The sequence below is a fragment of the Erinaceus europaeus genome, chromosome 6 (assembly GCF_950295315.1).
Source record: "Erinaceus europaeus chromosome 6, mEriEur2.1, whole genome shotgun sequence".
NCBI classification, from domain to species: Eukaryota; Metazoa; Chordata; class Mammalia; order Eulipotyphla; family Erinaceidae; genus Erinaceus; species Erinaceus europaeus.
In genome coordinates, this window is record NC_080167.1 from 61,847,986 (window position 1) to 61,863,362 (window position 15,377).

The 15,377-nt window shown below is 42.9% G+C and overlaps 1 protein-coding gene across 1 annotated transcript in view; it reads left to right on the top strand.

The window, feature by feature from the left end:
• GPR158 (G protein-coupled receptor 158) overlaps positions 1-15,377 on the top strand; it is a 351,987-nt gene that overhangs the window by 296,912 nt on the left and 39,698 nt on the right. Inside the window, exon 6 of the mRNA XM_007526494.3 lies at positions 8,186-8,295. Coding sequence (XP_007526556.2) covers positions 8,186-8,295 — 110 coding nt within the window. The remainder of the gene's footprint in view (positions 1-8,185; positions 8,296-15,377) is intronic.

Consider the following 15,377-nt stretch of genomic DNA (forward strand, 5'->3'; position numbering starts at 1 on the left):
TGTAGGGTGTACATATTTGAGACTGGGGTCCATGGTTGATAGCTCATAACATTTCTCTGCTCATTTAAAGACCTGGAGTATGTTGCCTAGAGTCACAACCTAGGAGAGACGCAAATCTTATTAGTTTTCCCCTTTCGTTTGAATCATGCCGAAGTTCAGAAAATAAGACTTTGGAGGTGACTATTTCTGTTTGATTTTTAGGCAGGCAGTCAGCTCACATTAAGGAAATCTAACAATAATCTGAATAAATTTGTCACAGAATGATAATGAAATAAAAACTATAAACAAACAAAAAAACATCTTATTTTGTTCTTCAAAATTGTACAAATAATCTTTTTGGTTTTATACTAATCAAGAACACCTACTAACAGGACTATTAAAAAGCAGACCTTTGCTTGAGAGCAACATTTATTTTACTTCTGGAATAACTTTTATATCCATAAAGAAATCTTAAGAGTGTGTCATTACCAAAAACACAAAATGATAATCAATGTTTTTAATGGAAAGCTAAATAAAACGTGGATAATTACTGTCAATTTTGCTCCCTAATTGGAAGAGGATGTGATTAGAACAGAAATTAGAAATTGTAGCTGTTTCTCTTAATGTCCACTGTGTTCAACCTAATTCTGTTTAAATTGTGAGAATTGCCACTTTAAAGTGGCGCTTGGTGAGTGGGATCATTCAAAGGGGAAATGGACACAGGTATTTGCATATTTATTGGATAGAGACAGCCAGAAATTGAGAGGAAAGGGGGAGATAGAAATGGAGAGAGAAACCTGCCACACTGCTTCACCACTCACAAAGCTTTCCTTTCCCCTGCAGGTGGGGGTTAGGGACTCAAACCCGGGTCCTTGCACATTACAACATGTGCACTCAACCAGGTGCGCCGCGCCACCACCTGGCCCCTCACATGTACTAGTTATACCATTGCCCAGCCCCCTGAGATATCTTTTAAAGATAGCTGTGGGTTTTCAGATTTTATTCTGGCTCAGAGAATAATGTACATGTTTACTTAAAAAAAATTGTCTTTTTTCATTTGTGATTAGTAGTAGGTTGTAAGACTATAAGATTACAGTGATAGTCCCACGAAGATGTGTCTTACTTCAGTGTCACCTACCAAGCAGTGAGTAGAAACAATATTGAGGCTTTTCAGTAGGATATAGACTTTCACTTGTGACATTCCCTGTGTAGAGAACCATATCTCACGTCAGTTGTAGGGAAATTGTGAGGATGTTGTTGAGTTTGGCAGGGTTTAACTTGAGGGGGTATCCATCCTGCCAGTCTCTCTCTCTCTACTGAGAGGTCGAGTGAGGAGGGACACAATCCCCCAAGGTTTGCCTCGTCTTATCAGACTCCGTGCCTCACAAAGCACCCTGTGTTGTTGAGGCGGTCTGGTGTCGGTCTGCACCGCGGAGAAGAGAGCGGACGTCCAGAGCAAAGGGGTACACAGATCTTTATTATAGGATGGGGGGGGAGGTTTGGTTCAGACCACGTGGAACCAGCCAGCAATGGCCGACCACGGGGGGAGAGCAGGGAGCGAGACCTCAGAGAGGGAGAGCCTAGAGCCCAGAGAGAGAGAAGGGAGGGGTGAGGGGGCTTTTTATTGGGCGACAACCAGGGGTGACGTGTAGGGCCAGGATTGGTTGAAAGGGGGCACTCTAGGATTTAGCGGGGCATAGAAAAACCTGGGGGCGGAGCCAAGATTGGTTGAAAGGGGGCACTCTAGGATTTAGCGGAGCATAGAAAAACCTGGGGGCGGAGCCTGCATCAGAATAAGTCCTCAGCAACAACCCTGCATTCCTGATACTATGGCCTGCTCCCTTATTATCTACATAATCATTGTTTTGCCTGAAAGATTCCCACCCATTCCATTCCTTTGATCTATCTTTTTTCTACCCTCAAGACCTTCCCTGCCTGCAGGGTATTATTAATCCTACCAGTTAAAACCCTCGCAACAGTTGTTAGGGAAGTTCCTACCTTTCCCAAGCCCTTTTGCCTTTCTCTGCCCCTTTCCAAACCATGTCAAGCTGTTTCCGTTTCAGACTTGCCACTTCCGGGTCCAACTCTTAAAAGCCTTGGCTCTCTGATCAATAAAGAACTGAATTGCTTCACCACCACCATCTCTGTCCCTGGGTCATCTCTCTCGCATCGCTGAGTGAGTAGCAGCCCAGGCTGGCTCCAGTCGCTATCTCTCCAACCCAGAGAGTACGCACCCCAGAAAAGGCACCACCATACTAGCCCAGCTAGTATGGGGGAGGGTCTTTTTAGAACACACCCGAGGGTTTGGATCCATGCAGGGTCCAGTGTAAAGCACTTTGATATACATGACTCTGCCTCAGTGTCTCCTCTTCAGCCTCCTACTCAGAACATATCACACCTGGGGAGATGAAGTAGTGGATTTTAATCTTAGGTCTTTGTTCACCTTTATGAACTATTCTCTGTGAAGATATTAGTTCCATTCTTCACCTGGTCAGCAGAAATTGTTGGAACCACGTTAACTTGAGAGGGATCAGGAGCCCTGAGAAGCACTGACCTGTAAGGTCTTTTGGTCATGAGAAGCAGATGGAAATTGTGCATGTGGTAGAGCATGTTAAAGTCCCAGAATTCCTTCAGTTCCCATGACTCTTTTCTTTGTAAATGTATGGTTTACACACACCTGCTAACAGAAAGCCCAAGCATGCAACTCCTCACTCACCAGGCAGGCAGAGATGGTTTAATTCACAACCGGTTACACTAAGCAAACAACGCTTGATGAGTCAATAAGGGAAATAGAACTGGCTTCTGTGTTGGACACAGCTGTGAACCATTGGTTCAGTCTTTAAAATTCCAGGCTGAAAACAAGAGTGTTGGACTAGGCTGGCTTCTGACCCTCTTCCCTCCTAAGCACAGTTTTTTTTTTTTTTTTCCATAATCACCGGGCCCTGCCTCTGCTAAGCAGGCATCCTAGAAGTTAATGTTCTCTCTCTGCAGTTGGGTCTATATTTTCAGGAGGCAGCCATTCTATTTTGAAATGTGTCCTTCTATTCTGTGCACATGTGAGAGGCCTCACATTCTTTTTGCTCGTCTTCCCCACTAGCTGTGTTCAGTATCCAAAGAGTATCGGCAATCAAGCAGATTTCAAAACAAGCTAAAAAAAAAATCACATTTGATGAGATGGGTGGATAATCTGTGCAGATTTATTTGTAATGAAGGGGAAGCTATTTCCAAAACACCACCACTAAAAAAAAAAAGAAGAAGACAAGAAAAGCCTTCAGTCCTTGAATATCCAAGCACCAAGACCAGCTGAGTGAATTTTGTAAGCATCTGAAAATAAAACCCTTGTGGTGGAGAAATAAGACTTTAAAACGTACATACAGAGGGGGCGGGGTGTTGGCAAAGCTGGTTGAGTAAACACACTGAAATGTTTTTCATGCTTGAGGCACCAGCAGGGCTAAGTAAATAACTCACTTGGATAGTTTGCTGCTCTATGTACTTGACCCAACCCAGGAAGCTTTGGTGCTGTGGTCTCTCTCTGTCTCTCCCCTCCTTTTGTCTTTATCTTTTAAAAAATGAGTACAGTGGGCCAGGTGGTGATGTACCTGGTTGAGTGCCACACTAGTGTTCAAAGACCCTGGTTCAAGCCCCTGGTCCCCACCCTCAGTGGGGAGGATTCACAAGTGGTGAAGTAGTGCTGTAGATGTCTCTCTCGCTCTCTATCCTCCCCTGCCCTCTTAATTTCTCTCTGTCTCTGTCCAATAATAAATAAATAAATAAATAAATATAAGCAAAACATAATTTTTTATAAAAAGGAAAAACACAAAAACCATAGGATAAGAGGGGTACAACTCCACACAATTCCCACCACCAGAACTCCGTATCCCATCCCCTCCCTTGATAGCTTTCCTATTCTTCATCTCTCTGGGAGTATGGACCCAGGGTTATTATGAGGTGCAGAAGGTGGAAGGTCTGGCTTCTGTAATTGCTTCCCCACTGAGCATGGGTGTTGGCAGGTCGATCCATACTCCCTGCCTCTCTCTCTCTTTCCCTAGTGGGTTGGGGTTCTGGTTAAGTCGGGCTCCAGGACACATTGGTGGAGTTGTCTGTCCAGGGAAGTCTGGTTAACTAGCATCATGCTAGCATCTGGAACCTGGTGGCTGAAAAAAGACTTAACATATAGAGCCAAACAAATTGTTGACTAATCATGAACCTAAAGGCTGGAATAGTTCAGATGAAGAGTTGGAGGGGGTCTCCATTTTATAGTAGTCCTATTTTAGTTATAGTCCAAAGACTATACTAGTTTTTTTTTTTCCCTGAGCCTGACATCTGATATGCAGGTGGGTCCAAGTTATTGTTTGGGGAGATGATGTCATGGCTGGAAAAAGGGCCAGAAAGCTGGATCAGGGAAGAGAGTAGGAAAAAATATTTTTTTTTAAAAATGAAGACCATAAAATATATATTGAACTATAAATATAAAGTGTGTGTCTCATTTTGTGGTCTGGGTGTGGGGAAGCTAGGTAGATGTTGTCTATATATAAAAGTGGTAACTGTTCATAGTATCATCAACATTCAGAATTTCTTCCACGCTGTCACTTAAATTTGCTCCATTTCTTCTCTTAAAGTCTATTATAAAATGTGTCATTTCCTTGGAGCTTGAAAAGCATAGTTTATTTTACAGTAGTTTGCTAAACTTTGTCTATGTATCATATTGAATCTTTTGAAACTTCAATATTGAAATCTGAAATATGTTGAAATGCCCTGTTCCCGTGTTTGAATTTGCCTCAGTATAGATTGGATCGACCTTCTCGTGGTGCATCCCGTGAGTACCCATTCATTGGGGAAACTGACAATCCTTCCTAGCCGACTGAATCCACATGGATCCCAGTCACTTTCAAAGCCAGCAACAAGCAGCTCCTGACAGCTTTCAACCTGACGCTGTTGACTGGCTACGGAAGAAGGGCAAATGCTAGAAGTATAGATTATACTAACCACTGCACCCTAGAGCTGGACTGGAGGCCCTGCAGCCACCTTCTCTTACTATATCCTGAGTGAACAATGCTTATGTCCTTCTTTCCATCCTCAATTCTTGTCTTTGTCCCCTTCCCCTTTCTTTCTAAACCATGTTCCTTCTGCATACATTTCCCAGACCGCTGTCCTGGTCAGGCCCTGGGGCACTAGCTATACAGTGGGAAGAGAGTTTGCAGCCCCTACCCCATGCAGTCTACAGACTAGCTAATAACACCCATTTTCCACAAATGAGTTACAGAAGTGATTAGATCAAAATAGAGTTGAGGAGGGGCCAGGCAGTGGTGCATCTGGTGGAGCACATACATTCACTGCACAAGGACCCTGGTACAAGCCCCCAGTGCCCTCCTGCAGGGGGTACGGGTGAAGCTTCGGAAGCAGTGAAACAGTGCTGCAGGTGTCTCCCCCCCAACCCTCCCCACTTTCCTCTGAGTTTCTCTCTGTCTCTATCCAAAGGAGGTCTTTAAAAATACAGAGTTGCTGACTGTGATGAAGCCTGTGCAAGTCAGTAGTTTGCCAGGAAGCTGGAGACCTACTTCCATCTGGGGAGTCACAGATGCCAAGACTGAGCTGAGGCAAAAAGGGTGCAGAGGGCTGTGGAGCTTACCAGACAGAGTTTTCATAATCCCATCCCTTTCTTCTTCTCTGTTTCTTTTGTTATACAATCATCCTCCCACTCACCCAGGCTTCAAATCGCCACCCCACCCACCCATTATCTTTCATGCTTTGCCTCAGTGATCAGTGGCCCAGTTTTCTGGAGTCAATTATCTTCTCCTCTCGATCCCCACAAATGACTGACTTCCCATCCTCACCATATTAGTCAAACCCTTCTTTCCCTTGTTCTTATGGCTTCATTCCTCCCCTTGCTCCACCCACCATACATGCCGCAGATACTCCCTGAGTATTTTCTGGATTTCTGCACTCTGCCAGAGCCAGTGTTACAGCCTCAGAGGGAAACAAAATCAGCTGGGCTGTCCGAGTGGCTGCAAGCTTGCTGGTGATGGTGGGACTGCATAGAGGGTGTTCCGTCCGAAGTCACAGTGTATGCAAGGCCTGAAGGACTGGGTGAATGAAGGTACAGTTAGAGGAGAGCTAAACTAGAGTCAATCATCTAAATAAAAAGATCCTGACTTTTTTATTGATTTAATAATGATCAACAGGACCATAGGATAAGAGGATTATAGTTCCCACCACAACAGTTCTGCATCCCATCCACCTCCACTGGAAGTTTTTCTATTTATCCATCTGGGAGTATGGACCCAGGATCATTATGGGGGTGCAGAAGGTGGAAGGTCTGGCTTCTGTAATTACTTCTCCACTGGACATGGACATTAGCAGGGTGATCCATACTCCCAGCCTGTTTCTATCTTTCCCTAATGGGACAGGGCTCTAGAGAGATGGCGCTCCAGGACACATTGGTGGGGTCGTCCGTCCAAGGAAGCCAGGTTGGTGTCATGGTAGCATCGGCAACTTGGTGGCTAAAAAGCATTAAGATATAAAGCAAAACACATTATTTAATAATCAGGAACCAACCTAAAGGTAAGAATAAAGCAAATGATATTTGGTTCTCCATTTTGGAAAAAGCTAGGAAGTCTATTTTAGGTATATTCCAAGGGGCCCATGACTTTACCAATTGTTGCCTGAGCCCAATAGTTAACTTGCAGGTGGGCTAAAGGTATTGTTTGGGGAGATGGTGTCAGGCTTGGAAATAGAACTAGAAAGCTGGATCAGGGAATAGAATAGCTCTCAAATATGGGAAAAATATATACATCTCATTAACTGTAAAGCCTATCAACTTAGGAGTTTAGTATATTTATATAGTAGAAATGTTTGCAGAAAATTAGCATGGAATCTCTTCTCTTTTACTGCTGTAGACTCAGGCTTCCTTGGAAAGATACCCCCCAAAAAAAAATGTCAGCGCCCACCCTCTCTCCTCCAGTCCTGTTTGTGTCTCTCCATTTTTCTACCACGGTGACCTTGCTTACAGCAGAATGTGCTCAGGCCAACAGCCCCAGCAGAAGAGTATTCAGTCTCTGTTGTTTTTCAACACCATTCACTTGTGGGCACTTTACAGGGTTTCCTCAACAGAGCCAAACCAATTCCTGTTGTAGGAGGACTTCCCGGCAACCCCAACGTGACAAACAAGAGGGAGCACAGGGCCTGGTGCAGAGCCACTGGAATGGGGCCCCTGTTCCCTAGCACTCCCTCTGAATCTGCTCAGATGTTCACTGTGTCACTGATGCCACATGAATGCCATTCCTCACGTACTTGTCACTGATGCCACATGAATGTCACTCCTCACGTACTTGTTTCTTCCCAATCTCACTGGCCTTTGTATTCATGGCATCTCATGTAATGGCTGGGTCGTGGTCTATGCTGACTGATTACTGTTGAATAAAAAGTGGCATGAGAACTGAGGAGTTAATGAGGCAATCGGCTACGAACTACATGAAGTAATAGACACAGAATGGCTGGGAAGGTGGCTCAGTGGTAAGAGCATAGGACTTGCATATGTGAAGTCCCAAGTTCAATCCCTGGTTCTGTGTATGTCACAGTATTGCTCTGGGTTTCTCGCTTGCTCGCTCTCTTACTCTCTCTCTCTCCTCACCATTAAATGAATAAAGTTTTAAAACTTAAGGCTAACAAAATAGCTAACTTGGATAGTGTGCTGCTTTGTCAGTTGTGCAACCCAAGTTCAATCCCACAACATTGAAGGGAGCTTCTCTCTCTCTTTCTCTGTCTTCCTCTCTCTGCCTCTCTACTCTCTGTCTCTAACTGAAAATAAATAAATAAAGCCAGATAAATAAATACACATTGCTCTCTTACTTCAAGGCCCAAGCAGAACAGTCTTCTCAGGGCGAGTTCAGACAGGGGAAGCTACTGCTAGGAACATGGTGGAGGCTGGGTAAGTAAGGTTCCAAAGACTTCAAGTATTTTGACAGAAACTCCTGAAAGTTAGAATGAAAGAGTCCTGGAGATTTCATTAGAGAGCAATGGGGAATCTCTGTGCCTCTTTGATGTGGACCAAGAATATCAGGATACTTTCACGTTTACCTGAAAGAGATGTGTGCTTACATCAAACTCCTGATGTGTGAAACGCTGGATTGGGAGAAAGTGCTTTTAGTCTGAGGGTTCTTGGTTGATCCTGAAGGTCTCTTTTTCCCTCTCTTTTCTCATCCCACAGGTGGTCATTTTGTACTTTGAGCCAAGTACATTTCGCTGTATTCTCCTGAGATGGGTCCGTCTTCTCGGTTTTGCGACTGTCTATGGAACTGTCACTCTCAAGCTTCACAGGTATATTTTATGAGTGCCTCTTCCCTGGAGGATCTGAGTGTTCATCTTAGTATGTTAATTGCCACTGAGTCAGGCACTTCCATGGCTTAATTTCAAGAATTAAGATAGCAAGGTTTTAGGTCCGTTTCCTTGTCAATACAGCTGTGGGGTTTTCTGAGAAAATCTTCAATACAACTGAAGTAATCAACATGTTTTAAACAAAATATATCTCTGACTAGGAGAAGGTGAAGTATGAATAAGAAATAAATTTAGAGTGAGTACAAAGCATGAGCTACTGATTTAAAAAAGGATGCTGAGGGCTTGGCAGTAGTGCAGCGGGTTAAGGTCACATGGCCACATGGCTGGAAGCATAAGGACTGGCTTAAGGATCTGGGTTAGAGCCCCTGGCTCCCCACCTGCAGGGGGGGTTGCTTCACAAGTGGTGAAGCAGGTCTACCGGTCTGTCTTTCTCTCTCCCTCTCTGTCTTCCTGTCCTCTCTCAGTTTCTCTCTGTCCTATCCAGCAGCAATGACAACAATAATAACAACAACAATAAACAACAAGGGCAACAAAAGGGGAAAAATGGCCTCCAGGAGCAGTGGATTCATAGTGCAAGCACCGAGCCCCAGCAATAATCCTGGAGGAAAAGAAAAAAAAACACAGAACACTATACAGAGACAATCTAGTTGAAGCAATCATTGAGGTCCAGAATTATCTGAGTCCTATATAGTAGAATTGGGCAGTATGCTGACAGAAACTATTTTGTTTTCCACTCTCCAGTGTACTCATGCTGATATTTTGTAAGTGACGTTAAAAATATATATGTGTGTGTATGTCTTTGGCTCTTCTCTAACCAGTGTGCTCCAGTGACTATCACTCTGTTAAATTGAAGAATGCTGTAAATTTTCTTAGATGCCCAAACCAACTATCTAGTAAACATATTCAGAAGCAAAGGGTAATAAAAATCAAGAATGACTGATATTATTCCAGGGCTTTCCCTTTCTGCCTCTTTCTGAGTTTTCTCAATGGGGTAGAGCCGGAGAACTTGGATGGGAAATTTTTTTTTTAATTTCTCCTGTAAGATTAAACTGTAGCTCTATGGAGGAGACTATTTTCTGCAGATCAACTCTCAAGATGTTTAGATAACCACAGTTGATCTTCCATACTTGCAGACTAAGTCACCCTAAGGTATTTCATAGACGTTATAAAATTTGGTTTACACAACAGTTTAGATGCCAAAATTCTGTTGTTATACTTTGCCATTTTTCAAGAATTAACTTCTTGCTATGATGGTTATAGAGGGAAGGGCACACCATGTCATAGGGACTTTGGTGGTCAGAGTGGGGAGCTGTATACATACACCCACTTATAGGAGTGAGTCCATGACCTGAAATCTTATAATTCTGTAAACCAATGCTATATCACTAGGAATGACAAGTTACAAAAAAAATAAGGTTGATTCCATTATTTTTGTGGGAGAGAGAGAAGGAAACAGACCCTCAGCTCCAGCATGCCGTGGTACCAAAACTTTTGCTCTAATCCCGAGCTGTCTCTCACGCTATTTGTTTTCAAATGTTTCCCTTCCAATATTTTAAAAGGTGCAATCATTGTACTATCTGGTACACTAGAATTGCCTTTTGCTTTTCTCGCCATCACTCTCAGAACACATATAAATAAGCATCCTTAACTCTCACACTCCGTTCTAATAGAAGTCATGTAGTACAAATAATTTGAGTCTGGATCTTAGGAGATTCAGTTGAAATCTCAGTGTGGTCTCTAAGAAATCATGGGAAAGAATTTGCCTGCAAAAGAGCGCACCTGAATAGTGTACCTGCTTTGCCCTCCATGTGCCCCAGGTTTGAGCCTAGACCCTGTCATACTGGAGGGAGGTTTGGTGTTATGATGTCCTTCCTTCTCTCTCTGTCTCTTTCTATCTGAAAAAGTCATCCCCGTTAAAAAATGAAAGAATAAGAAGGATTGAACCCATCTCTCATACTCTTTCTGCTCTCCCTTTATTCTTCCCATGTGGTAGCATGCTTTGTTTTAATGTCCTTCTATTCTACAAGTGTCATCCGGTCTCCATTCCTCATAACGTAGCTAATTTTTTTTAACTGATTTTTCTAGAGGAAATGCAAAATCACTGACAACTTAGAAGGAACAATGAGTCCTCTAGGAATCAGGAAGGATGGATGCCTCCTTTCTTGTAATACTCCTTTCAGTAGGTCTTGCAAGAACTCTTACCTCCACATGAGGTCATCTGTGTTCAAATATAAATGGAAACTCAAACAAAAGAACAAAAAGACCAAGCATATAGGAAAAGGGAGGGCAGAAAGGACAGGATGATTTCACCAATGTGAGTAAACCGAGGCCGACCATCAAAGGCTAGAGAGCAGAACAGAAACTCTTAGATCTCAACCTTGGCCTCACCTTTGCTGGAAACAGAAGGATTGTTGTTGGGTGGGAAAGGTCAAGAACAGAAGGATGAATACGGGCTAACTTCACATGGAAGCGGAACTTGAGAGACAGAGTTAGGAAGGGGGGACCACGGGATAAAACTTGCACTGGGGGAAGGGTACCACAACAAAGCAAGGGACTCTGAGGAAGGGGAAGGAGGGGGGGCGCTTTGAGGCCCCTGATGAACGTGTGTGGCAGACACTTGTTATGCAGAACAAGGAAGCCATACACATGTGTAAACAGATGTACTGTAATGCATTTACCCCCCCCAATAAAATTTTTAAAAAGAATGGATGTGTCTTGAGATCTGAAGATGATGTCTTTCCTTCTGACTCTGGCATTTACCATCTAATAGGTCTCCTATTAAATAGTGAAGTTTCCTTAGCCAGTTCTCTTCTTTGTTCTCACCCAATCTACCTTCTTTTGAAGTGAAGGTTGTATTAAACCCCTACTTCTTAGTGTAATGTCTGTTATGAGAGAAGCATCAAATACTCGTTGATAAATGAAGGAATGAAAAAGTCAGAGCTGGAGGGTTGCCTTCCTCCATTCTCACAGCACATAACACATTCCCCTGACTCACTGTGTGTGAGGAACACATAACACTGGTCAGCGTGGAGGAGTGTGGTGGAATATGAACGCTGTTAAATATCGCTGAATCATGGGCTTCCGTTCAGCTTCTGTTTTCTCCCCACTACTGATTATTTCTAGGAGCAAAAGATAACTTGGAACCAGTAGATTTTTTTTCCCCTACCAAGGCTATCAATGGGGCTCAGTGGTAGAGTGCATGTTGACTCTACTACTCCTGGTGGCCACTTTTTGCTCTTCTTTATTCTGTCAGAAACAGAGAGAAACACTTGGGAAGAGTAGGGAACGAGAGATACCTGCAGCACTGTGCCATCACTCATGGTGCCCCTACAGGTAGGGGACTGGGGGCTTAAACCCTGGTCAGCCTTCCTGATAACTTGTGTATTTTGAGATGAACCACCATGTAGATCTTTAATACCTGCCCAACAGTTACTAAGCTTTCTTTTTTTAATTTTATTTTTATTAGTGATTTAATATTATTCTACAAAATTATAAAACAACAAGGGTACAATTCCACACCCTTCCCACCACCAGAGTTCTGTGTCCCTATTCCCTCCACCAGAAACAGTTTCTCTAACCATCTGTCTATATTTCTATATTTGCCCATTTTTTTCCATGGTCCTGCCCTCTCCCCCTTTCTAGCCACACCTACTACTTCTGAGTGCCTTTCCATTCTTTGTTTTCCCCTCTTCTCTCTCCAGGTCCTGATGGAATTAGAGTCCATAGCCCTGTGGTCATCTCCCCCTACCATTTACCCCTCTAGGAGTATGCAAAGTTCTTTATGGGGTATGGAAAGTGGGAGTTCTGGCTTCTAATGGCTTCTCCACTGGACATTAATATTGGCTGGTTGATCCATACCCCCAGCCGTTTTCTGTCTTTCCCTAATAGGGCAGAGGTCTGGAGAGGTGAGGTTCCCAGACACACTGGTGAAGTCATCTGCCCAGGGAGTTCAGTTTGAAATCATGGTAGCATCCACAGCTTAGTGGCTGTGGCTTAGTGAGTTTCTGGAGAGATCCTGGTTGTGTTCTGTTGAGTTTTCAGGTGGAGGTACCAGTCTTTCTTGGTGGAAAGACAGCACTGTTCTTCAGGTTCTGAGCTTCCCACTGTAGTAATCTCTAGATAAGATGCGTTAATCTTGTTTTACTCTATTTACTTTCATAGTTGCTGATGGGTTATTAATTTTCCATTGCAAGTAACACTTTAAAGCAATAAATTTAAAAAAAGACGATTTAAACAAAGCAGGTGGCACACAGATCTAAACAGGACTCTTGAGGGTGTTATGTGAATAGCTGGGATTTGGGCAGTGACATTACTTTGTCACTCTTTGCTTATTTTAAAAACTGTTTTATCTGTGTTTCTAGAAAGCACTACAATGAGGAATTACCCTACTGGAAGCTTAAATCGAGTGGAAACTATTTCTGACTTAATGAGTTGGATTATTCTTATCCTGTCTGATCCATATGGCTTTAAATTATATTATGAGTTCTTCCCATTTTTTTCTCATCTGATTTCAATATTGCTTAAGTCCATAAGTGAACAGTTAAGCATCCCAGAGCAATTCAATGAAAATGACAGGCTACAACAGCTTCCTAAGCTTCCACCATGGAAGCATAGCACCTTGTCCATTGTGTATATGCAGAGACTTGTCAAGTAACTAAATAGGTGGGTGGTGATGGCCACAGAGCTGTGAGGGCTGGGTGTGGTTATTATCCCTGGAGCCAGGTGGCCTGTAACATGTAAGCCTTTGTGGTAACATGCTAGAAAGGAATTGTATCTTGGGTTTTAAGAGATATTTGTGTTACTTGTTAGCAGAAATCTTTTTTTAATTATTTACTTATTTATTGTTGGATAGTAACAGAGAGAGATTGAGAAGGGAAGGAGAGACAGAGAGGAAAAGTGACAGACACCTGCAGCACTGCTTCACCACTCGTGAAGCTTTCCCCCTGCAGGTGGGGAGCAGGGAGTTGAACCTTGGTCCTTGAACACTGTAATGTGTGCGCTTAATCGGGCCCTTATTAGCATAAATCTTGAGAAGTTGCATTTCAACTTCACTTCTGCTGTTGATGATTTGTATGGTGAAGAGTGATTTGCTTTAGCCTCTGAGCACCAGTTTTCTCACTTTACCCATAAATGTGTCAAGAGTCAACTCTTTGTAGGGAGTAGGGGGTTGTCTGTTCCAAACCACCTGTCCTGCCAATGGCTAACTTAGTAAAAGGGAATTCCCTGGAAGAATTTGGTGGCAGTCACAGAATGGAAGGCAAACCTGCCCCCAAGTAGCTTGAAAGATCAAGGTAATAAGGACACATAGAGAAAGGCCTTCAGTGTAGCTGCCCCCCCCTTTTTTTCTTTTTCTTTTCTTTTTTTTTTTTTTGAACAGAAATATATGTACTTTTATTGATTGTTTTAACAGAGAACTACTCAGCTCAGTTTCTTGGTGATCCAGGGGAATGAATCTGGAGTTTTAGAGCCTTACTCATGAAAATCTTTTTTTTTTTTTATATATGTTTCCTCTTGGGAACAGATGGACTTATGAGGTTTCTTCCCTAGACTAATGTGAGTTATGCCACTGTCACCCTGTCATATGTCAGACTGCATATCTTTATTTATTTATTTATTTATTTTTATTTTTATTTTTTATTTAAGAAAGGATTAATTAACAAAACCATAGGGTAGGAGGGGTACAACTCCACACAATTCCCACCACCCAATCTCCATATCCCACCCCCTCCCCCGATAGCTTTCCCACTCTCTATCCCTCTGGGAGCATGGACCCAGGGTCATTGTGAGTTGCAGAAGGTAGAAGGTCTGGCTTCTGTAATTGCTTCCCCGCTGAACATGGGCATTGACTGGTCGGTCCATACTCCCAGTCTGCCTCTCTCTTTCCCTAGTAGGGTGGGTCTCTGGGGAAGCTGAGCTCCAGGACACATTGGTGGGGTCTTCAATCCAGGGAAGTCTGGCCGGCATTCTGATGACACCTGGAACCTGGTGACTGAAAAGAGAGTTAACATACAAAGCCAAACAAATTGTTGAGCAATCATGGACCCAAAGCTTGGAAAAGTGGAGAGGAAGTATTAGGGAGGTACTCACTGCAAACTCTAGTGTACTTCTGCTTTCTTACTTTGGTGCCATACTCCAAACTCAGTCAATTTCTGCTTTGCGTTTCTACTTCTTTTTTTTTTTTACATGCACAACATTCCCCAGATTCCCATTTAACAATACAACCCCCACTATGTCCATCATCTTTCATGGACCTGTATTCTCCCCACCCACCTACCGCAGAGTCTTTTACTTTGGTGTAATACTCCAATTTCATTTCAGGTTCGACTTGTGTTTTCTTTTCTAATCTTGTTTTTCAACTTCGGGCTGAGAGTGAGATCATCCCGTATTCATCCTTCTGTTTCTGACTTATTTCACTCAACATGATTTTTTCAAGGTCCATCCAAGATCGGCTGAAAACGGTGAAGTCACCATTTTTTACAGCTGAGTAGTATTCCATTGTGTATATATACCACAACTTGCTCAGCCACTCATCTGTTGTTGGACACCTGGGTTGCTTCCAGGTTCTGGCTATTACAAATTGTGCTGCCAAGAACATATGTGTACACAGATCTTTTTGGATGGATGTGTTGGGTTCCTTAGGATATATCCCCAGGAGAGGAATCGCAGGATCATTTCTCTTCAGATCGCATAAATCTTTCGCCTTTTTTATTTTTCTTAATAAGGATTTTATTTTTTATTCCAAAATTAAAAGTTAAATACTTCCTCTTTGGCAGAAAAATTCTAGGGGCATCATCAGCAGTGATATATAAAATGACTGCTATAGTTCCTTGAAGATAGGATAGGTCAGGAAGACCAGAACTTGTGTTTTATTTCAGCCATTTCCCTCAAGTCTTCGTAAAGTTACTGAACCCTTCTTTGCCTGTCTATTGCTCTCACAGTGATTGATTGCAGTGTTTACAGAACTACAGTACCTATGAACCCTGGAAACAAATATAAAAGGAGAGAGGATCTCACAGTATTCCTAGAAATGATACTGTTATTCTGGATGGAAACTTTAAGAAGTT